Consider the following 24,209-nt stretch of genomic DNA (forward strand, 5'->3'; position numbering starts at 1 on the left):
ACACTCACTCACACATACAAAATCCAGCCTCAGGCTTATGACACCTGTACTCCACACGATGTTCAGGATCCAGGTTCCTCCCAGCTCACTGCTCCATTGTCCCCAGATGGCATCCTGGTCCCTGTGGTACTGGCATCATCCATGATCCAGGCAGCAAGATGGAGGGGAAACAATTAATAAGATCTCAATATAAAGCAAGGGGAAAGATAGAGGGAAGTTATTAAAAGGTTATTAGAACCGACCAGTAAGACGTTACTGGGGTCTAAACTGGAGTGTTGGATATGAGGGCAGGTCACTTGTATGTAGAGCCCAGACAAGACAGAGATGATAAACACTTGCGGCCATTGAAGCAGGCAAGGTATTGTGGTCCATGAACAGACACAGGGAAGTGACGGTCCTAGGCCTAAAGGAATGTTTGTTGTTTGTCTCTGTGTTGAGAGGAGATATAGGATCCATTTAGGACAGAATGGGCTCCAGGATGCAGCGTGTTCTGGAATAGGTGTCCATCAGGCATTGAGAATTATCAGGAGAGACTACCTTTTATCCAAACCTGCAGAAAATACGTGATAGAGGAAGATATGCTGAGACAGAAAATGTAAGGCAGTTCATTTCCACCGGTCTTAATCTGACTCTAAATTATGAGGCAAGACTCTCCGCAGAGAGTAAGACAGGTGGGTGGAGGCCCAAATGTTCCAGGGCTTGAGGAACAAGGAGAAAATTTACCAGGCTGTGGGAAGTTCAGAGAGGCAATGGGAGACTCACTGCCGATTTCACCCACCTGAAGAGTGGTCTCACCTCTAAAGGAGCAGCTCCAAAAGCAGGAGAAAGAAAATCAGAGCAAAGGAGAGGTCCACGGAAGCACCATTAGAAGGGCACTCGGGCCAGGAACAGTGGCTTGTGCCTGTAATCCCAGCACTTTGGGAGGCAGAAGAGAGGGGATTACTTGAGCCCAGGAGTTCGAGACCAGCACCAGCAACATAGCAAGATCTCATCTCTACTAATAAATAAAAAGAAGGGCATTCTGAAAGCCTGACTCAGGGTTTGTAGTTACTAAATAGAGTCATCAACTGGGGACACAGCATACAATTTCAGACAGAAAGTATAGTCAATAACTCAAATAAAGCAGCAGGGTATGTTGGTGTACATTGGTATACTCCTGTTTTTGATTTTATTCAAAGAATGTCAGTAATAGCGTATGTCAAATGACAAAGGAGTTTTTAATCCCAGAAACACAAAGCTAGTTTAATGTTGGAGATGGGCTAATGTAATACATATAAAGAAATAGAATAAAGGGGAAAAAAACATGGTCATCTCAATGGACACTAAAAAATATTTAATAAAATTGCATGCCCATTCTTTAAAAAAAGGAACATTACAAACTAGTAATAACTTTTATGAATTTGTCTGACAGAAATATTCACAGATATACTCAAAGATACACGAGCAAGAATTTAAAAAGAAATAAAAGGCCGGGTGCGGTGGCTCATGCCTGTATTCCTAGCATTTTGTGAGGCTGAGGCGAGTGGATCATGAGGTCAGGAGATCGAGACCATCCTGGCCAACATGGTGAAACCCCGTCTCTACTAAAAATACAAAAATTAGCCGGGCATGGTGGCATGTGCCTGTAGTCCCAGCTACTCAGGAGGCTGAGGCAGGAGAATTGCTTGAACCCAGGAGGTGGAGGTTGCAGTGAGCTGAGATCATACCACTGCATTCCAGCCTGGGCAACAGGGCAAGACTCTTGTCTCAAAAAAAAAAAAAAAAAAAAAAAAAAAGACAAAATGACTAGAAAGTAGGCAGCAAAACTGTGATCATTTACAGACAAAAACATTTTTCCATCCAGAAAATCCAGGAAAATAAACTACAAAATCATCATGTTTCCTACAAAACAAATAACTGGTTAGAGATGTAATATATAATATGGGAAGTTCCCATTCACAGTAGCCACCTGCATTAGTTTGCTAGGGCTGCCACCACAAAACACCACGGAGTGGGTGGCTTAAACAGAAATGTGTTTTTTCACAATTCTGGAGGCTAGAAGTCTAAGATCAAAGTGTTGGCAAGTTTGGCTTCTTCTGAGGCCCTTTTCCTTGCATTGCAGATGGTATCTTCTCAATGTATTTTCAGAAGGCCTTTCCTCTGCCTGCAGGCATCCCTGGTTTCTCCATGTGGCCTAATCTCCTCTTCTCATAAAGACACCAGTCAGACTGGATTAGAACCCACCCTAATGACCTCATTTTAATTTAATCACCTTTTAAAGTTCCTACCTCCAAATACAGTCACATTTTGAGGTACTGGGGATTAGGATTTCAATGCATGAATTTCAGTGGGAGAAACACAGTTTAGCCCATAACATTCCCAGAAAATATACAATACCTAAATACAATCCTAAAATGTTACATAAAACACCTAGAGGAAGGCAGCTACACCATAAAATTTTACTGAAAGACATAAATGAACATTTGAATAAATGGAAAAAAAATGCACCATGCTCTTGGTGGGAAAGTCTTAGTATTATAAAGTTTCAATAAAGTATCAATTTATTCCAATTACTTTACTGGTAAAACACAACTCTAATCGAAAGCCCAACAAGATTTTCTTCAAACCTCTCACCCTTTCTTTTTCGTTTCTCTTACGTATTTCTCAAATCACCTTTAATTGTATACTCTTTATTTCTAATGAGTGTCCCACTATCAGCTCAGACCCAGCCTTTCACCCCAAATCAACCTTCTCAACCACCTTATATCTGGCAATGGGAAACCATCACCCTATCAGTCACCTAGGATAAAACCTCTGATTTTGAAAATTCTGTCCTTAGCCCAAGTATAAAGTCAGTCCTGTGTAGCCCTTCCTGCTAAAGTTAAACCTGCACACCTTAGCTCCATTCTGTCTGCCTTCCTTACCTCTGCACATCATCATCATCTAGATTCATCTTTCTAAAATACGATTTTCATTGTTATTTTTCAAGTTTACAAATACTGTAGTCGGTAAGTCTACTGGGTGACCTTGGACAAGTTAGTTAATCACTGTACCTCAGTTTAGTCATCTATAAAATGGGGATAACAGTACTTATCTCATAGGGTTGTTATGAAAATTAAAAGTTATAATTTTAAGGCACTTACAACAGGAAAAATTTTATATGTATTGTTAAATCAATAAACATTGTCCCCACTGTTTTACCTGATATCTAAAGTGTTCATTTCTGCGGGTTTAAGCATTGTGCTCTCTTTCCAAGTGATTATATTCAGAAATACTTGAATATTTTATCCATGTACACAGTTGTCAATTACATCATGATTTTTAACTGAAGGCAACCCACATGTCTATCAGCAGAAAAATGTTTATAAAAGATGGTGAAAGCCGGGTGCATTGGCTCACACCTGTAATCCCAGCACTTTGGGAGGCCAGTGCGGGCGGATCACCTGAGGTCAGGAGTTTGAGAGCAGCCTGGTCAACATGGTGAAACCCCATCTCTACTAAAAATACAAAAATTAGCCGGGCATGGTGGTGGGCGCCTGTAGTCCCAGCTACTCGGGAGGCAGGAGAATTCCTTGAACCTGGGAAGTGGAGGTTGCAGTGAGCTGAGTTCACACCACTGCACTCCAGCCTGGGCAACAGAGCAAGACTCCATCTAAAAAAAAAAAAAAAAAAAAAAAAAAAGATGGTGAAGTCATACACTATGGAAAACTATGGAGAGAAAGGTAAATTTGTAGATAAAAGACACATCTGACATGAAAGGATGGCTATATAGCACATTGTTAAGTGAAAAACAAAAGCAGGTTAAAAACAAGAAGTACAATATGCTTCTATGTATAATACATTCAGTTTGGGAAGAATAGAAGGATACATATGAAGCTGTTAGAAGACAGAAGTCTCTTATCAAATGAGGCAGTATGACCTTCCTACAATAAACGTGTAACTTTTATATTAAATAATTAATATTAATTGAAAATAAAGAAATATAAAGGAAAAGAAACTAAAATACTGTATGTTTAAAACTTCTGGCCGGGTATGGTGGCTCACGCCTTAATCCCAGCACTCTGGAAGGCCACAGCAGGCGGATCACGAGGTCAGGGTTCCAGACCAACCTGGCCAACATGGTGAAACCCCGTTCTACTAAAAATACAAAAATTAGCCGGGCATGGTGGTGTGCGCCTGTAATTCCAGCTACTCAGGAGGCTGAGGCAGGAGAACTGCTTAAACCTTGGAGGCGGAGGTTGCAGTGAGCCAAGATCACGCCACTGCACTCGAGCCTGGGTGACGGAGCGAGACTCCGTCTGAAACAAACAAAAACAAAACAAAAAAACTTCCTTATCTCCTGGAAAACTCACTTGTCAAAAGATAACTAGTCCTTTTGCCTTTGATGCTCAGGTTAACTTCAGACGAACTAAATGAAGATACTTGTGGATTTGGGCATGAGCGGGAGTCAAGTGCTAGAATTATGCTTCGGAACTTCTCTTCCACCAAGAATGACTTTAAACTACTTGCAAACTAGCCCCAAATGTTAACCTACATTTTTTATCTGAGAGGTATGCGTCATCAAATATTTTGGTTTTATCCCGAAAGTCAGCTAACAGAGATGTAATTACCTGAGCAACTCTAATGGAATGAGAAACAAAACCTTCCATCTTAAGCACTGATGAGGGTTAAGGAACAGCTGCCCTTTACAATAAACAAATCTCACTCTCTGAGGCAGAAATTCGCCATATAAAACACTGAATTTCTTCATCTTTTTGAGAATCATTTCCACTATCCAGAAAAAAAAAATTCAAACGAGTTGTAAATAAAGTCAAGCGCAGTTGAAAAATCCTTTATCCACAGATGTTTTTTAGTAGGGCCTATGTGCTCAGACTCGAGGGCTAGGGGTTTGAAAGCAAAAGGCAGCGCTCTACCAAGCGTGGTCAGGGGAAACGGCCTCCAAGAAACGAATTACACGGTGCACTTTAGTTACCTAGGCAGCTGTTTGTCTAGGAAACAGCTTATTGTTTTCATTTGTCATCCCTGGGCCTCACTAGGTATCCGGAAGCTCGGCCCCAGCCGCCACCTGGTGACGCTAATAACGCGCGTTGTCTCCCAGCTGCCGCAATCAGAAAGGCTGAGCCTTCTCCTTTAAGAAGCTGACTCACGTGGATGCTGTGTTGTGTGCTCTCAGCTGAAAGGGGGATGTGGTCCCCGGACTCACGGCATTGGCCGCCTCGAGAGAGGGGGCAGAGTTAGCCTCTTTGATTGGCTGTACCAGTCCGGGGTGCTGGGTCAGGGGCGGGGCGAGCTGTCGCGAGCCTGCCCTGGGTCTGCGGCTTCTGGGAGGGGTGGGCCGCGAAGCGGAGGGGTGCAGGAGTGGGGGAGGGTGAGCCAGAGAAGGGGCGGGGCCCCGCGGAAAACGCAGGGAGCCGAGGAGAGGGGCGGGGCCTAGAAACGAAGGGTGTTCTGGGCCAACCGGGAGAGTTGACAGCGGGAGGGGCGGAGCCACGCCGGGTGACTGACGTTGAGGCCCAACCAGGGAGAGGCGGGGCCAAGGCCAGGGCCTGACTAAACCTGGAGACTCGGGCGGCCGAGAGGCTTTAGACCAGCTGAAGAGCGAGGAGCCAGTGGCAGTCGCTGATCTCACCGCCGCTCAGGGTGAGTCCCGCGGGAGGGGCTGGGCTAGGGGCCGGTGGGGACTGAGGCGCCCGTTCGGGTCGGGCGGCTTCGAGGCACTCGGGGATCGGCCAAGGGTGGGGGGCCCAGGCAGGAAGTGCCTCTTCCTCGCCGCACGCATCCCGGGGTCTCAGAGCGGCCGCCCTCAACCCCTCAGGGCGGGCCCCGGCGCCAGGACCGCGGGCGGACGCGCGGAGCTGTTTGCTCTTTGTGAGGCCTGGCGCGGCGACTGTCGTCGGCCCGCCCCCGCCGCGCAGCCGGGCGACCGGTGCGACAACAGCCGCGACCCCTCCGCGCGGCGACCGCGCCTCCGCCCGGCTTCCCCGCCGCGCCCTCAGCGGCCATCCGCCGAGGCCCACGGTGCCCCCTGGGCGGACGGTTTGGCCGCGACCTCCCACCCGCCGCGCCGCGGCCGCCCCGCCCCCACCCGCCGCAGCGTCGGGGGCGCGCCCGGTCTCCGTCCCGAAGCCAAGTCGGAACTTGGCCGAGTTGTTTGGGCCGCGATGACTGCACGGAGTGAACCGTCCTGAGCAGGGCCCACGCCCGGCCCAAGCGGCCCAGCCCCCGGGAGGGGGCGGCGTCTCCCTTTGCACCCCGTATTGAACGTCCACCTCCCCCGCCCCCCTGCCCGGAGGGCCCGGGGCTGACAGCGCGGGGTGACGCTGGTGCAGCCCGCTGGGTGTCGGGACCAAGAGAGCCCGCCGGCCACCCGCTCAGCTGTTTCCTGCCCGTGTTTGTTGTGCCGGGGGCGGCCCCGCCGCTGGCGCCGCGCTCCGCCGCCCCAGGCCCTCCCGATTGGCCGGCGGGCGTCACGTGGCCGCCATCAGCTGGGCCAGCGGGGGCGCTCGCGGGTGCCACTGCGGCTGGCGGCCGAGCCCACCCCGGGGTCGCCCGGGCCGGCCCAGCTCTGCCAGCTTCGGTCCTCCGCTTGCTCTCCGCTCGCTGTTGGGAGGGTGGGCGTGCCCTTGCAACCCCTTTCCTGTACCCTCCTCTGCAGGTAGATGGGACAAACGAGTGTCCGGATCAGCGGGAGTGGGAAATTGAAATACTACAAAGATCTGTTTAATCCTGACACCAACTAATCTCCCTTTCCAGGGAGAGTCTGGGAAGCTGTTCAGCTCATTTATTTTTAAACTTTTTCTGTTTACAGAGATCTGTTGGTAATCTGAGGATTTTTATTCCACGTCTTCTTGACAGATGGAAAACCTGAAGTAACCTCGGGCTAACCTTGTATTTTTGGAAAATTAGTACACTTGGTGGTGAAGAAACTGGGAGGAATAGGATATTAGCTAACTTTGCATAGCCACATATACAGCGTTGCAGCTGCATTCCGCCAGAGAGGAACCAAAAGGCGTATGGTGTTCCCAGGGCACATATTCATCCCAGAAGTGAAGTGTCTTGGTGGATTCGTTTCCTGAAAGTTTATCGCATACTTGTACTGGGTTAGGTAAGAAGTAAAGTGCAAAGAATTTAGAATAGTTTCTCTAGAAGCTTATAACTTAATCAAAAGTCGTAGACAAATGCAATCGAGCAATAATATGAAAAATAGTAAGTTATGAGACGTTAGTAAAATATATGTGACTTGGAAAATGTTACCTGGTTGGATCATGGCGAACTTTTCTCTAGTTTCCCTTTTCTGTTCTCTATTTAAGTAATGAGAAAAATAAAAGGTTTAGAAAAAATAAAAGCGAAAGGAAATAAGATCAAAAATTATGAAATGAAGAAATTAAAGCAGCTACTACCCTCTGAAATTCAAACAGTCCATGAGACATGAAGGTAGTCCTAGGTATACTTGTGCCCAAAATATCATTTTAGTTTTAATAGTGAATGCCTATAGAGATCAGTGTCAGTTTTAAGGTATTCCTGGTGTAGTAATGTCAGTGTAATGCAGGAACTGAACCTTAGCTAGACCTGAACTTGCTACTTGACACTTGGGTCGGGAAGCCAGGCAGCTTACACGTCAGTCCACCTAGTTAGAGGCTTTTGGTAATGCATCACAAGAAACGAGATCATGAAATTGTCTTACTAGGGTTTGGGGGGATATGACCAACTCAGATTGTGCACTAACACACACGGCTTCCTGAGTTAAATGACTAGTCTGATTTTCTGATATTTAAACAAATATAAGTGTTATTGAAATATAGTGAACTTGAAAATCATCTAACAAAACAGGAAAAAATAAGGCATTGTTGAGGGGGGAGAACAAAAATATATCCTTAAAACTTACTGCAAATGAAGACCTGATTCCACAACCAGGACATCATTTGACACAGCAAAGTAAACTGGTCGCGTACTGCAAGAGGATAGCAGAGCTTGCTTGTGTCACTGAAAACTTACCTTGTTACATATTTTGCACAAAAATTGGAAAGTTGGTTGTATGGATCAAACTGTTTTCCCGTGTAGATTTTTTAATAGCGTTTAGTCACAACTCAGTATAAAAAGTTGATGAAGTTACAATAGCCATAAGTGCTAATTATTATAGTAATCAACCCAGCACTCTTAAAAGTTTTTTGGGTTTTTATCCTTTGTTTTGGCGAGGGAGGGAAGAGATTAAAAACGAGATAGGAAAGCTGGCTTCCACCGGATTCCATTTTAGCAGAATCATTGCAAAACAAAACGACCTCTGCAAGGGGCAGTTTCCTTTAACCCTTTCTGCGCTAGATGCCTGCATACTCAGTTCCCTGCAGCAGAGTCTTTGTACCTTGCCTTTGTCCCATCTTCTGGTGCAATGGAAAACCCACTGCCGTCTGTCTGACACTGGGGATCTGGTGGAGTGTGTATTCTATGGAAATGCCCTGAGGCGATGGTTTCATTTACTAAGGAAAAGTTTATCTGTGAACTGGGTGTTTTTCCATCCATCAGAAGGTCCTATGAGATGCAATACCTACCCTCCCTGGTATTTTAGGGCTGGGAAGTGGTGCCTCCCTTGACTAATTCCACTTGCCAGGGTTGAAACCAAACTGGATTATTAATTATAGGGACAACAAGTACCTTTTTTAAGACCTGGAACTGTGACATGCTTCAGAAGGTTTCTAACTTTCCTCCAGCTTCTAATTTCTATCACCTGGTCGCTTAGCTTTAGCATAATTAACAGGAAGTGAAGCCAGTTAATTGTTACTGTTTCATATCCTTTCTGGGCCATGCTTTTCTCATCTGTCATAGGGCGAGTTGGGATGGGGAATGTTGAAGAATAGATAATCTAGTTTTACTGACCTTTATTGAGCATTCACTGTGTGCTAGGCACCATTCTCAGAATAGAGTATCTCCTTTTAATTTCTCATAACTCAGAGATGGCTGCTACTCTCGCCATTTTACAGATGAAACAGGAGAGGAGAACTCACACAGTGTTTCCAAAGCTATTAAGGGGAAGAGCTGAGATTCGAATCTAGGAATCTCCAGAGTTCCAGTATGTCAGCTCCACAGTTTAAGACCTGGGGGTGGAGAGAGAGACAGCAGCTGGTAGATATTTTCTATTTTTATAATCTTTATTAGAGTTGATCTTCAACATGCTGAACTGGTTACAGAAAGTTTAGGATTTTAGCCACAAAATCAGTAAAGAAAAGGGGAATGGGATTAAACTGATCTTTTCAAATACTCCTATCTAGCCTTAATCCCAAATACCAACCAAGTTTCCATTTTTTCTGGGAAAGACTGCTTTCTAAATGCAAAGCTCTTTCACTATCAGAATGTGTTTTTAAGCAGGGAAAACTTTTTTTTGGTAAAAGACCAGGTAAAAAATATTTTAAACTTTGCAAGCCAGAAGGTTTCTGTAGCAGCTCCTCATACCTCTCCATTGTAAAGTGGAAGGAGTTAAGTGTAAACAAATGGGCGTGGCTGTGTTCCTGAAAACTTTGACACTGAAGTGTGAATGTCATATAATCATGTGTCAGAAAATATTCTCCCCTCCCCCCAACCATTTAAAAGTATAAAATTCATTCTCAGCTTGTGGGCAGTACGGAAACAGGTGGCGAGCTGAATTGACCACAGCCTTCCCTGCTTTTAAGGAAAACAGTTAGCAATGAGCCAGACAAGTGAACAAGACACCGTATTTCGTTTGATAGTGTATGCGTATGATAAACCAATAGTCTTTTTAGAAAATTGTTTTATTGATGTGGAAGCAACTAGGAAATTATATAGTCCATCATATCCATCATGCATTTTAAAATAATGCATTCCTGGAGACTCTTTGGCAGATTTCTGAAGAGAATCACCCTTTTTTCCCCTCTTAACAGATTCTGTAGTTTAAAAAAAATTCTGTAACAAGGCAGAGATCCGAAAAGGCTTTTTATATTTCACCAGAGTCTTCTGATAAAAGAAATTGGAAGTTCTAGATAGCTAAATATGCTATTGGTGGGAGAGGGAGGAAATTGAAAATAATGCTAAAATACGATCTATGAAATTATCTATAAATTTCACTTATATTTTCATTCCAGCCCCTCACTATTTCAGGTAATTTCAAGTAAACTAAGAATAGGCTTCCAGTTAAACAGTCAAGCTTGGTGCTTTTCTTATTCAACCTTTTTAGGGTTTTTATAACCTGGACCTACAAGAAGATAGTACCAAAGAGGCCTTATGTATAACATTATAAGGTAGGGAACATCTTAAAGAAAACTTAAGCTTTATGATGAGTTTAGCTCTCATTTCAGCTATAAACTTGAACTTCAGCACTGACATATACCAAAGTCTGCATGTTGCTACTAAAGGACACAGTAAGCTGCCCCCAGAATCAACACCAAACATTAGCTGTCTGTGAAAGCAGCTCACTCTTAAGATGTTTTAGCAATACGTGGCTGAAGAGATCTGGGATTACTCTAAGTCCAACCAGGGTAATTAGCATACTTGGGGAATATTTTGAATGTAAAAGCAATCAGACAGGAAGCAGATCAGTGGTTGTCAGTGGCCAGGAGTTGGAGAAGGTATTGGCTGCAGGCTGGTGTGGGAATTTTTGAGGGACTGATGGAAGCATTCTAAAGCCAGTTGGTGGTGATAGTGGCACAATTTCATAAATTGACTAGAAGTCATTGAATTGTACACTTATAGTGAGTAAACTTTGTCATTTAGAGTATTCCTTAATAAAACTGGTTTTTTTTCTTTTTAAAAAAACCAGCAATTTTCTATTCTGTCAGACAAGTTTCAAAGTTTATAAGGGAGCAACCTCTATGAGCTTTTAGAAAGGGGCGGCACATGCCTTTGACCGTACTTTTGTAGCTGTGTGTAGCAGAAATGAAGTGGTATATATGAATGTATGTTGGGTTTAACAGTTCCCACTCCCTGACCCTGAAAGTTTTATCCAGATGTGAGGAGAGTTTGAATCTAATACAGTGATGAAGGGGAGGGAGGAAAACTTCCAAAAGTGATTTAGGAAGTCTTGTTAATTTTGCAGTTTCTTAAATGACTTACTAGGGTTTCTAGTTTAGGAGAGTTTGTGATTGCAGTTGACACCAACCAAGATAGGGAATACAGGAGGAACAGCATGGAAGCAGGAGGGGCTGATGGTACACCCTGAGGGAGAGAGTAAATCTGACAGCCCTCTAATCGCTAGGGAGAGAATGGAATGCAGTGGCTTGGCCACTTCTGGAAAGTCACAGTCTCTTTAATTCGTCTATAAAAGTGAGGTGATAAATACCTACTTTAAAAATTGTCAAAATTAAATGTGGTATGTAAGTACCAAGTACAGTGTCCCATACAGTGTAGATGCTAAGTAATTATTAGGTCTAAGGCAGAGTTCAATATGTTGTTCAGGTCCAGAGAAGCCTGATTCAAGTGTTATATCTTAGCTTTTTAATGACCGTCCTCCTTAAATAATGAAGTGGCTGTCTTAGTTCATTCTGACTGCTTTAACAGGGTACTGTAGACTGGATGGCTTATAAACAACAAATGTGTTTCTCCCAGTTCTGAAGGCCAGGAAGTCCAAGATAAGATTCAATGTCTGTTGATGGTACCTTTTAGCTTCGTCCTCACATGATAGAAAGGAGCAAGGCAGCTCTCTGGGACCCTTTTATAAGGACAGTAATCCCATTTTTGAGGACTCTGCTCGTGACCTAATCACCTGCTAATGCCACATATGAATTAGTGGGGTGGGGTACACAAGCATTGAGACCATAGCAGTGGCATTTTAATGGGTGTCAGCCTCTTGAGAGTTTGAATAGTGTCAGTGTTAGGTTGAGTTTCTAACCCTGCAAAGGCCAGGGCTACCTTTGGAGCCTAAGGACCCTACAGAGGTTTTTCTACTTCCTAAAGACCTTTGACAGCAAGTGATGTTTTGCTTGCTTCTGCTAGATCCTGTGGCATTCTCTTATCTTTCTTAGCAAACAAAAACCACATTCTACAGTTCTATATATATATATTCTCTATAAATGGCAACCACAACTAGGAATAGTGTAACATAAGGTTTTGCTCAGATATTTTTGGTCTTGGTAATGAATCATATAATTGAATCCAGTAAAAATACTTGGGTAAAGAGAAAAAATAGATGGAATTGGAATCAGGGAAAAAAGTCATGTTAAGTCTATTTACCCTCAGTAGGAAATGATCACAGTAGCTTTTAGCCAAGGATAAAATGATGTGAGCAGAAGGTATAAGGGAAGTTCACTTTGAAGTCCAGCATATTTACCACAACAGCATGGTGTCACAGTGATCAATGTAGAAACAGCTAGTTACTCTCCATTATGGTTGAAATAAATTACAACATGAATATTGTATTTAAAAGTCTTAAGGGAAATTAGCTTTAAAACAATGAGTCCCAGAAGCCCTAGCTGGAGGTTACAAATGACTGCACAAATACTAGTCTTCAGAGACATAGAATCTGAGGCCTATACCTCAACGGCGGAGACTCTCAAACCTTGCCGTTGATTCCCTTCTGTTAATGATCAAGATTCAGAAACATGACCAAACTTAGCATGCTCACAGGCTTGTTGAATGTTTTATTTATATCAGGAGTCATAAATTCAAATATTGGTACAAGGACCAAACAGGTGAAGTAATTGTGTGAAGCAAAGTGGAGACCAAGCAAATAAAATGGCCTGGTGAGGGTTAGGGGCTGCAGCTCAGTTGTAGTCAGTTGTTGCCATAGGAGAATATGTGCCCTCCCCATTGTTAAAAATAAATTCAAACTACAGGCTCTTTAATGAGATCTTCCAGATTTTAAATGTCACCTCAGCTTTCTAAAATGAAGATTAAAAACTGACCCAAATAAAACACACATGTCCACATATGTTTTTCAGGGAAGGGTTTTTGTATCTGTTCACTGCTGTATTCCTAGGCTACCAAATGAATTCAGCCTGTAGGCCTCAAATTCGCAACTTCTGACTTATACGTAAATAAATAATAAATGTATTCTTTTTTCTGTTTTGAGACGGAGTCTCACTCTGTCGCCTAGGCTGGAGTGCAGTGGCGTGATCTTGGCTCACTGCAACCTGTGCTTCCTGGGTTCAAGCCATCCTCCTGCCTCACCCTCCCGAGTAGCTGGGACCACCGGCGTGAGCCACCACATCTGACTAATTTTCATATTTTTAAGAGAGACAGGGTTTCACCATGTTAACCAGGCTGGTCTTGAACTCCTGACCCCAGGTGATCTGCCCACCTCAGTCTCCCAAAGTGCTGGGATTACAGGCGTGAGCCACCTCACCTGGCCAAGTGTTGTATTCTTAGTCATCTGGAAAAAAATAATGTGGTAATCTTAAAGGCTGAAATAAGGCAATAAGTGTTTCCCTTTGCTGTCATTTTGTAGAAATGTAATTAGAAAGTTAAATATTATAGCTTAAGTCTGTGTTTTAGTTCAAGGTTCATTGTGACTCTTGTTAATATGCTGGTTTTCCATTTACTAGCTGCACATTGTCATTATATTCACCATTTGTTTTTTATTCCCTATTAAACTTTCATGATGTTTAAGGGGTGTCATAATGATTTTTGTGATGACATTTCCAGTGACATTAGGACCGCCTAATGGCTGGGGAAGTTCATAGACTAGAAGGAATGGAATTTCTTTTTAAATTTGTAATGGAATTCCCCCAATCTTAAGACAACAGTAGATTCTCATTACAAACATGCATTCTGGAGTTTTTTGGTGTTTTTTTTTCCACGGTGGCAGTTATATTAGCTCTGCATGCCTTTGGAAAGATGTATAATAAATATTTAAAACACAGGAGCTGATAACTATACCCAAGAATAAATTATGTTTTAAACTAAAACTGTGGTATATTCTTGTCTATATCTAGATCTTTAAGAATACTGTTTACGAGAATTAGTTGTAATGAATTTAAGAAGTTGCATATAGTAACTTCCCTAACTTTTGAATGTTAAAGTGTTAGCCTAGTTTCAGACATATGTTTCAAACTTACATCTTTTCAGTGTTTCGGCCCTTCTGTGATTTATTGAATCAGTAAGATTTCTTAAAGATAATCAAGTTATGTATGGGAAAGCTTATCTTTCCCTTATTCTGTTCTCATTGCTTTAGCCTCATGCCAGCCTGGACCATTTTGGAGGCACTGTAGGATCATGGAAGAACTTTGAATTAGGTGAATTGCATTCTGTACTTTTCTGTAGTTAACAGTTTTGTAACCTTTGACCGGTTAATAACCTTTTTAGACTTGGGTGATCTATGAAGTGGTGGTAACAACCTCACAGAGTTGTGACAATTTTGAAGTAAGTACCTAGTAACAGTGCTCCCTAGACATTGGCTTAAAGTTAGTCATCAGCTGTATACAGTTGTAAGTGCACCTGGTGATCACAGACCTATTCACCCCATGTTCTCAAACCAGACTACTCTTCTTGTTTTCTAATTGCCCCTTTTTCTGCTTGTATCCCCCTGGAACCTCACAATTCTTTTCTGAAATTATACATGTTCAGAACATATACTTAATATTTATGCTAAACCCCTTTTCTCACCTCTTTGCCAGTGCTTTACATCATTCATTTTCTGAAATTCCACTTTCCATTTTCTCTTTCCACACCAACCATGAGAGAAGTGACACCATTCTTTAGCCTTGGCTAATAGGTTTACTTCCTTGGCTCACTGCTTTAAAATCTTACCTTAGGCATGCCTGTTTATTTGTTCAGTGTGTGAACTTTGGATCTTTTTGTTCAGGATCAGCTATTTCACATATCGAGTACTACAAAGCAGAGATTACATAAATATGTATATAAATGGTTCTCTATGACACCCCCCAAGTAGGTGGTAACATGATTATTATAATGCATTTGTTATCCTTTTCTATTTGCTCCTAGGTTTTTAGAACTTCAGCCATAAAAATGGGCAGAATTTTCCTTGATCATATCGGTGGTACCCGTCTATTTTCTTGTGCAAACTGTGATACGATCCTGACCAACCGCTCAGAACTCATCTCCACTCGTTTCACAGGCGCCACTGGCAGAGCGTTTCTTTTTAACAAGGTTAGTGAGAAAAAGTTTGAATCCTAAGTGGGCTCATTGGCTGTATTTGACAGCAACACCAGAATACCCCCTCAGAGTTTAGAGATACCAGGAAGAGTCAGAATGAGAGCTTGAAATCTACAGAAATGATTGCCCACTAGCTCGTCTTTGATGGGACCTTAGGAAGGTGTTACTAGGATGTGATTTTAACCTTGGAAGTTTGAAGAAGTAGGCCGGGCACAGTGGCTTATGCCTGTAATCCCAGCACTTTGGGAGGCTAAGGTGGGCGGATCACGAGGTCAGGAGTTCGAGACCAGCCTGGCCAACATGGTGAAACACCGTTTCTACTAAAAATACAAAAATTAGCTGGGTGTGGTGTTGCGCACCTGTAGTCTCAGCTACTTGGGAGGCTGAGGCAGGAGAATCGCGTGAACCTGGGAGGCAGAGGTTGTGGTGAGCCAAGATAACTCTACTGCACTCCAGCCTAGGCAAGAGAGAGAGACTCAGTCTCAAGAAAAAAAAAAATGTATAAAGAAGCGTATACTTTTCCTGTTGCCTTAGGAAATGTTCAGTGTAAGAATTTGGTAGTGACTTCAGCGCAGACTATGGAAGGAACAGGTCAAGACACCCACCTCCCTTTCTCCACATGCCACTGGTTTATCCATATAGGGAGATAGTGGCATTAAACTATTATAACTTGACAGCAAATAAGGATCATCTAACCAACTTTTCATGCTCTAATTCATGCTCACCAATCATCCTTCCAATTCTGTTTGGTTTATTACATGGATTTGCTGACAGGAAGAGTGTTTCTAATTTGCAAGGGTGTACCCAGTCTGCCTGTCTCTAATTTCTGGCTTGCATTCAAGTTGGATGCTGTGATTCTGCCTCCTGGAATCTAGTGTATAATAGAAAAGTTGAATTTCCAAGTATTTTAGGCCAAGGAACATAGCTAGTCTAGGGTACTGTTCTTAGAAGATCAGATGAACTTCCCCAGTGGGTACTCCTCTGTTCCGTGTAGAAAGAAGCTTTTCTCAGAATTGATGGAGCATACTCTTTGACATTTATTTCGGTATAGAGGAGGGCACACTGCAGCAGGACAGCTGCCTGTTTTTGTAAATGTAGTGGAACACAGCTCTGCTTGTGCATTACGTATTGTCTACAGCTTCTTTCATGCTACAATGCCAGAGTTAAAAAAGTTGCAACAAAGACCACATAGCCCTCAAAGCCAGAAATATATACTATCTGGCCCTTTACAGAAAAGGAAAGTGTAGAAGATTTTTGGGTATCCAGAATCAGTGGAAATTCGCCACAGGTTGTCTCAGACCCACTTCATTGTGTTCATTGTCTTTGAACTCACTTTAAAACTATGCATTGCAGATATATGGTCTGTAGTTGGCTTAATCTGTCCCAGTCTATATATAAAGTATATTTTCAGAAACAGACCGTTTCATGGAATAACGATGGGGCATTAGGTTCTTTTACATTGATTGTATTACTTGCACTCATCATTGAATAATGATGAATTACTACAGTTGGACCCAAACCTACATTTTATGGCTCCAATTCCAGGACTCTTTCTTACCTGCAACACAGAAATGTAGTATGTTTTAATAGTGTGACTTAGGCTAGTACAGTAGTGCATGATTGCATTAGATGTCTAGTGTTGTGCAATTTCCAGATGTCTGCGTGCCCCAGCAGCTTCTGTAAATAAGTCTCGGGTATTATAGGTTTGACTAAAGTAACAACTTTTTTCTGCTTTTCTGAAGTTGCTGTTGCATTAACCATAATATTTTGTACATACTTGGCAATATAACTCACATGCCTTCGCAATTTTGTTTTTCCTTGTCCCTTCTTAGGTAGTTAACCTGCAGTACAGTGAAGTTCAAGATCGGGTCATGCTCACTGGCCGCCACATGGTTCGAGATGTGAGCTGCAAAAACTGCAATAGCAAACTGGGATGGATCTATGAGTTTGCCACTGAAGACAGCCAGCGATATAAGGAAGGCCGCGTGATCCTGGAACGTGCTCTAGTTCGAGAGAGTGAGGGCTTTGAGGAGCATGTACCATCTGATAACTCTTGAAGATACAGAGAGAAATCCATCTTTTCCCAGGTCTCCTTCACTGAAAACAAAAATCTACTTACATACACTGTCACCTTAGCATCAGAGTCGGATTAATGAACTGCAGAACAAGAGGTTGTGAGAATCTAAGATGGAACCTTTCTTTCTTTCTTTTTTTTTTTAATTTTGTATTTTCCATCCAACAGCAGTGTGTAGAGAGAATATTATGCAGATGCCGTTAATTTTTTACCCTATGTTTACATCTTGAGGCAGAAGAGTCTGCAGCTATGTGGTGAGCTATGTAAGGAAAAAAATCTGGGCTGTTAGAGTGAAAAAGTGTGTTTTATGTAAATTTTGAAAGGAAAATGTTAGGAGTATGGTTTTTAAACTTAGGCTTCATTTTAAACTTTTTCTTTTAAACCCAGTTATCTCACTTGATTTGCTAGCTCCAGAGAAGAGATCCGAATCTGTGCCCAGCGCTAAAGGCTCAGTGTTAGCATGGCTTGTGCTGGCCGGTGTGCCATATTCTTGTTGGAGATGAACCGTAGCACCAGAGCCCATTCTTCCTTGTCAGTCTTGACCCAAAGATGTCACCATTCCTAGTTATTTGTCACCACATAATTGGTGTTGATTGGAAACTTCTGAGATGGGACAGAACTGCTGGGTTGTCTTTTTCCATGTAACTTAAGCATAGTAATATAAATAAAGTAATAGTTGGATGCTTTTGGTCCTGTGTTGCTTTTAAAAACACCTTATAAAAGAGGAGAGGATTTGATAAGCAATTTTCATAGTAGTAAAGTTTCTTTTCATCTCTTAAACTAAATTGACCATGCATATAACGTTCTTTGTTTAAATGAAAGCATACTGTTTAAACCGGCAGTATTGCATTTAGAGAACAGTTGAACAGAATGTCAATGTGCATTCATGCAAAAACCATTTAATCTGCATCTGTTTTAGAAAAGGGGGAAATGAAGCAACTTATCTAAAAATACTGCTTTACACAGCATTTCAGCCTCTTCCCCTCAGTTTTGCATTGATTTTTGACAAGTCTGTAGAGCCTAATAGTTTTCATCAAAGGCCTAGATCTCTTAAGAGCATTTTTTTCAGCTCTTCCCTCAGAAGTTCAGCTATTGAAACCAAAACTGTACTTTGCACCCTCAAATAGAAAGGGATCACATTTGACCTGGTGTTATTTTAGCCCCAAATTTATGACATTACAGAGTATTAAAATGTAAATGTTTCTTTATCCAAACTACTTCTAGGTATTTTAGTATTTGTTTCTGGTGGAATTAAATGATGGTAAAATTGGCTAATTATTTGAATGAATGAATGGATGGATGGATGTTTTGCATGCTCAATTTCTAGGTCCTTTGTCTAGAAAGGAAATTTGCCTCAGTTGAATTAGTGAAATATTTCTGTCATTGATAATGAAAGTGACTTCTGAGTACAGTTAAGTTCCTCTTATTTGCCACTGGGCTGTTGGTTAGAAGCATAGGTAACTGATTAAGTAGGTATGATACTGCATTTGAAATAAGTGAACACAAACTACCCTTTCTCCACCATGGACTCAATCTGAGAACAGCATTCATTTCCATTCATTTCCATACTGGCTTTTGATTATATGCAGATTCCTAGTAGCATGCCTTACCTACAGCACTATGTGCATTTGCTGTCACAATAAAGTATATTTTGTCTTGCATTGGTGCAGTACTGCTACTTATTTTCCACTGATCTTGTCTAGTGATCATCTTAATTTTTATCTCTGAACACATACTTGGTATCTTTGAGTACTGTAGCTTTCTTCAATTGGCAGTGATAGTGACGTTCTGACATGGTTAACTGCCTAATTCACACGTGAAGACATTGACTTTGCCAGTATTAACTTCTCTGAGATCATTTTGCCTTAGCTACTGGTAACTATAGTTCAGTATATATAAACAAAAAAATTTCATATTACTGGGTAAACTTTTAGGTGACTGGCAGGTACCAGCAACAAGCTCCTCTGTGCCTTTTAAAAACTTCATTTGCAAAAAAAAAAAAAAAATATATATATATGAATGAAGGTCTACTTTGGATTATTTACAGAAACCGTTGTTCTTTTGAGATGGGGATACTAATTAATAGGAATGAGTTTTGCTTTGGGATACGAGAGTTAAACAAGTACAGGTGAACTTAACTAAGTAGGTTACTGAGGAATATACAGATTTAAGCTTTTTTTCCCCTGACCGAAGAGGAAGATTCTTGCCCTTAGTTTTAGGTGGCCGTATAACTGTAAGTTGTTTTGATCTTAAAGTGCTTTTATTTAGACTCTCAAGTGAACATTCCTGGTTAAAAATAATTTTAGTAATTATGTGAAGATTTAAGTTACAGTTAGGAGTTGTTACTTTGGGATTGGAGGGGAAAAATATCAGTACCATCTGTTTCCTAAATTTACCTACCCATAAAGTCATGTTTAAATCAGAGGCTGGGCCCAAGCCCAGGCTTAAATCAGTCAACAGGTAATTTTTGGTGGGGCAGAATTAAACTACCAGTTGTAAAATATTCAGACATGTTTATGATGATTCATTCCTAAACATCAGTTATAAAAAAAATCTCAGTTTAAACAGATCCACTAATCGTTCATCTGTTTAACACCTGTTTCCTACCAGGAGCCATATAAATTTACTTCTAATCTATGTGAATTGGGAATAAAGCAAGATTAAACTGAAGGACTCTTATCAGGCTAGCACGTTGCACTGATAAGATATCTATTATAGGAAGAAAGAACTAAGCAGAAATTAGGGTGGATACTCTTAAGTTGGGTGTTAATTGCATGGCTTATTTTAAAATACTGGGCTTCTCAAACTGAAATTTCTGTGGTAAAGCATAAAACACACATTCCAAAGCATCGGTAAAGGTTGTATAATCCTAAGCATCACTTTGCATATTTGGGTTTTAAAAATCATCTGCATCCAGCCTGGGCGACACAGCAAGACTCCATCTCAAAAAAACAAAAAAAACCCATCTGCAGCATGAGCACCTGGGAGCCTTGTTAAACATGTCAATTATGTCCTCATTCCCCTCCCCAGTACTGAATGGGTCTCAGGTGGAGCCAAAACTCCAGTTTTTTTTTGTTTTTGTTTTTGTTTTTTTTGCCAAACTCCAAAAGTAACATGTTTCTTTGATGCTGTGAAATATGTATTTGGTCGTCTGGTCTTCGTCCCTATTTCCTAGCAATACAATCCCTAAAATCCTTGGAATTTTCAAAAGATTTTCTTTGTGTGTGCTAATAGAGACTGATAGCCAGGATAGAGCTGGTCACGGGAAAGATACAGGCATGATTAGAGGTAAGGTGCTTCCAGCCTCACAGAGCAACCTCCTGGGAGGGGAAAAGGGTTGCAGGTCAAGTTGATTACCAATTGCTGTCAGAGAGATGGGATTTGCTAGAAGGGCCCTGGCTCAGAAAGGTGGACAAGAAAAATGATGAAAAGGGTGATGGTCAGAAACCTTTGATTCCTGGGTGGCCACATGGCCACCCATGGTATACAGCTGCAACTGCACTCAATTACTACCAGTGAAATTTAGAGATGGATCCACCTCGTAGAGAAGTGATTCACTGGATGCATAAGGAAATGCAAGCTAATAAGAAAAAAGTGAACTGTACAATCCCTTGGTTATTATCTATAATAGCTAAAATGAAACCAGAGAGTGCTGGGTCCAACTTTGATGCTGCACCAACCTTAGGTTTCAGGCCGAGCTTCAGCCACTAGCCTCAGAGCCACCCACAAGGGCAAAGTTACGCAGCAACAACAAAGTCTCAGATCTATGGTTACCAAGAAGGTAGTCAATGTCGGGGAAAAGCAAAACCAAGTAACTTGAAACCAGAGGGTATAGTGTACAAGGATTTGTTGCATTTCGTAGATCAGTATCATTAGCTTCCTGAAGAACCTTTACTAAAATGGACTATGAGAGTAATTTAGGGGCAGTATCTTTAGTTTCAAATGCTGCAGAATGGAAGAAATGTTTGGGTTGATGGAGGACCCACAGTTCACTATTGAAAGATTGCAGATGGCTAAACATGATCCAGACACACAGGTTATTCCTGAAGAATAGCTAGTCTGGTGGACTGGATTTAAAAAGCCCCTGTAAGATCTGTTTACCCTGAGAATGGGAACTGTCCAACTTCCCCTATAAATGTGAGGCAGAACACTCAAGATAAAGCAGCTAATACACTTGATGTGCAAGCCATGTGGGACTGCCTTTATGATGACCGGGATAGTCACCCACCATGTATGCCCATTACCCATGTCATGGCCAGTGCTATAGCTAAGAGAGCTCCATTTTCATGGGCACCTCATACAACCTTGCTGCTACAAAACATCTGCTAGTACATGACAATCATTATTCAAAGGGTTATTGAAAATATAGTTGTGGTATGTTACCATCTGATAAAAGCCTATGACACAAGAGGCTGATAGGCTAAGAAGTATGGGTAAGAAAAAAAAACACATTAATATGGCTTTCCATCTGCTTTAAAAAGTGTCTTAAAATGGATTAATACACCAATTTGATAAACTGGCTTTAAGGAGTGGAAGAGTCCCTGGGAAAGAGGCACCTAGTTTCTGGGAAGACTGCTACATGTAAAATCGCCGGGCACTGTGGCTCACGCCTATAATCCCAGCATTTTAGGAGGCCGAGGCGGACAGATCACAAGGTCAGGCGTTCGAGACCAGCCTGGCCAACATGGTGAAACCCCGTCTACTAAAAATACAAAAAATTAGCTGGGCGTGGTAGCGGGCACCCAGCTACTCGGGAGGCTGAGACAGGAGAATCACTTGAACCCAGGAGGCAGAGGTTGCAGTGAGCCGAGATTATACCACTGAACTCCAGCCCGGGTGACGGTGTGAGACTCCGTCTCAAAAAAAAAATAATAGTAATAAAGAAGACATATCTGCAATGCTGACTAACTTTAGCTGTGTGACTTTGGGAAGTCAGTTAACCTCTGAACCTTAGTTCTCTCAAGTATGAATTGTAAAAACAAGCCCCGTCTTAAATCTTGTCAGAACATAGTGAAATATAGATCATAAAAACCTGTTGATAAGCAGTATGCGTGTAACTGGAGTAACTACTTTTTTCAGTAATCCTGAACAACTCTTCACAATTTAACCTAATTTGTTCTAAATTATAGAATGACCAGAATGCTTTCAAAGTTCTTTAAATCCTTTCTGGACTTAACTTGTACTGCTAAACCTTTCAGCAAATGAAGATTTGAAATCTGCAGTTTATTAAATGTTACCATCTTGACTTTTCATTATAAGGAATTTTTCATAATCTGCTGTAATAGAATTTTACATTGCTTTCAAAAGTCTTCAAAGCTGCTATTTTCCTCCTGCCATGGAGCAGAAGAGAAAAAGGTGAAAAGCTCATTGAATATAATATCAATGGTAATTAAAAGGCCATCATTTCCCCCCGCAGACAAGCTAACTTTGAGAACCTGCCAGAGCTTTCACTAATAGCAACTGACTCATTTTCTCCTGTGTTGGTGTCAGCCTATTGCATACTACTGCTATAATGACGTTCATCCAGTTTTTAAAGAATCCTAAGGTTGTGAGATAAATGGCTTATATACCTCTTCTGATGTGCCCTACAGATGAACAAGTTATCTCTTCCACCTGGATTTAAAGCAAAATACAAAGACAAATCCCATGTAGTAATTTTTAAAACCTGTATCCAAAGAAAATTTGAAAACCCAGCTTTGCAGGTGATATTTGTGTCCTTGAGGATAGGCCAGAGGTTTTCAGGGACTGGAGCAGTTTGAGAAATCCCCTGATGTGCCCCTGATCCAGGAGAGGAGAAAGCCACTCCTCAGAATTCACTCAGAATTTCCCTCTTCTTCCGCAGTTGAACTGCCACGGCGGGAGCTGGCCACCACCTTCTCAACTATCCCACTCTACCTGGAGCCCTCCCAGGAAATACTGGGCAAAGTGGAGACATTACTGTGAACTCCAGAAGATTCCATGAGTGTAATCTCTTTCCAGCTAACCCATCTCCCTTGTTCCCAGCCCAATGCAAGGTGCTCAGAGGCGTTTCTGAAGCTTGTCAACAGGCCAAAAGGAATAAAATATTTCAGTCCCTTTCAAGTGAGTCAGATTCTGTGTTAGAGAAGGCTTCTTAGGGCAACAACAGGAAGCGAGTTTCAAAGTTTGAGGGGGCGGTATTTTTAAAGAACTGGGCTAACGAGTAAAACATTCAAATGATCCTGCTAAAGTTTACACTGAAAAAAAAAATGTTGTTAATTAAAAAAAAAAAAAAAATCGGCTGGAACCTTTGCTACAAGAAAAGTACCAGTAGGTGGCATGAGTGTGCAAGAAATTCCATTCTTCTGTGGCCCGGGCTGGAGTGCAGTGGCGCGATCTCGGCTCACCGCAAGCTTCGCCTCCCGGGTTCACGCCATTCTCCTGCCTCAGCCTCCCGAGTAGCTGGGACTACAGGCGCCCGCCACCTCGCCCGGCTAGTTTTTTTTTTGTATTTTTTAGTAGAGACGGGGTTTCACTGGGTTAGCCAGGATGGTCTCTTTTTTTTTTTGTATTTTTTAGTAGAGACGGGGTTTCACTGGGTTAGCCAGGATGGTCTCGATCTCCTGACCTCGTGATCCGCCCGTCTTGGCCTCCCAAAGTGCTGGGATTACAGGCTTGAGCCACCGCGCCCGGCCAAGAAATTCCATTCTTAACCACCAGTCTGACCTATCTTGGAAAAGAGAAACGTTGCGGCAGTCACTTCTTGTTGCTGTTCGTCCACTAGGGTGCAGTACCCGGTGCTGATGCAAGGGACCGTCTTACTACAATGGCACGACGTCATTGGGCAACATCGAATTATGGAGAAAATGCTTTGCAAACTATCAAGTGCGAGGCAATAGTACTGTTTCCTCTTTACGATACATGATTTTTTTTCTGCAATGTTTGTTTTAGTATCTAAAGCTTTAGCTTATACAACTTCAAAAATGTTTTTTGTCAAAAACTATATTTTAATATTGGCCTTAATTTGGTAACAGTAACCTGAGGTCTCAGAAAATTGAATGTCACAGTGTGACTTTGAAGTTAACCTCTAGAAGCTTCAGTTCCTTGACTTTCAAATAGGGAAAATAATTTCTAGAGAACATGT

At 42.0% G+C, this 24,209-nt stretch overlaps 1 protein-coding gene across 4 annotated transcripts; it reads left to right on the forward strand.

Annotated features, from left to right (window-relative positions):
- The first annotated feature begins 5,459 nt into the window (after positions 1–5,459).
- On the forward strand, positions 5,460–18,768 carry LOC105479720 (yippee like 5). 4 transcript variants are annotated; one of them, XM_011737872.2, is made up of 5 exons: positions 5,461–5,619; positions 6,788–7,084; positions 14,093–14,153; positions 14,863–15,027; positions 16,866–18,768. In XM_011737872.2, the coding sequence occupies exons 4-5, from the start codon at positions 14,887–14,889 to the stop codon at positions 17,088–17,090; spliced, it is 366 nt and encodes a 121-aa protein (XP_011736174.1). In that variant the 5' UTR covers positions 5,461–5,619; positions 6,788–7,084; positions 14,093–14,153; positions 14,863–14,886; the 3' UTR covers positions 17,091–18,768. The 4 variants fall into 4 exon arrangements, with proteins under 4 accessions (XP_011736177.1, XP_011736174.1, XP_011736176.1 ...); XM_011737875.2 differs by lacking the exon at positions 14,093–14,153 and having other exon boundaries at positions 5,460–5,619; XM_011737874.2 differs by lacking the exon at positions 6,788–7,084.
- Positions 18,769–24,209: the final 5,441 nt, after the last annotated feature.

This window comes from Macaca nemestrina, chromosome 13 (genome assembly GCF_043159975.1).
Source record: "Macaca nemestrina isolate mMacNem1 chromosome 13, mMacNem.hap1, whole genome shotgun sequence".
Classification (NCBI taxonomy): domain Eukaryota; kingdom Metazoa; phylum Chordata; class Mammalia; order Primates; family Cercopithecidae; genus Macaca; species Macaca nemestrina.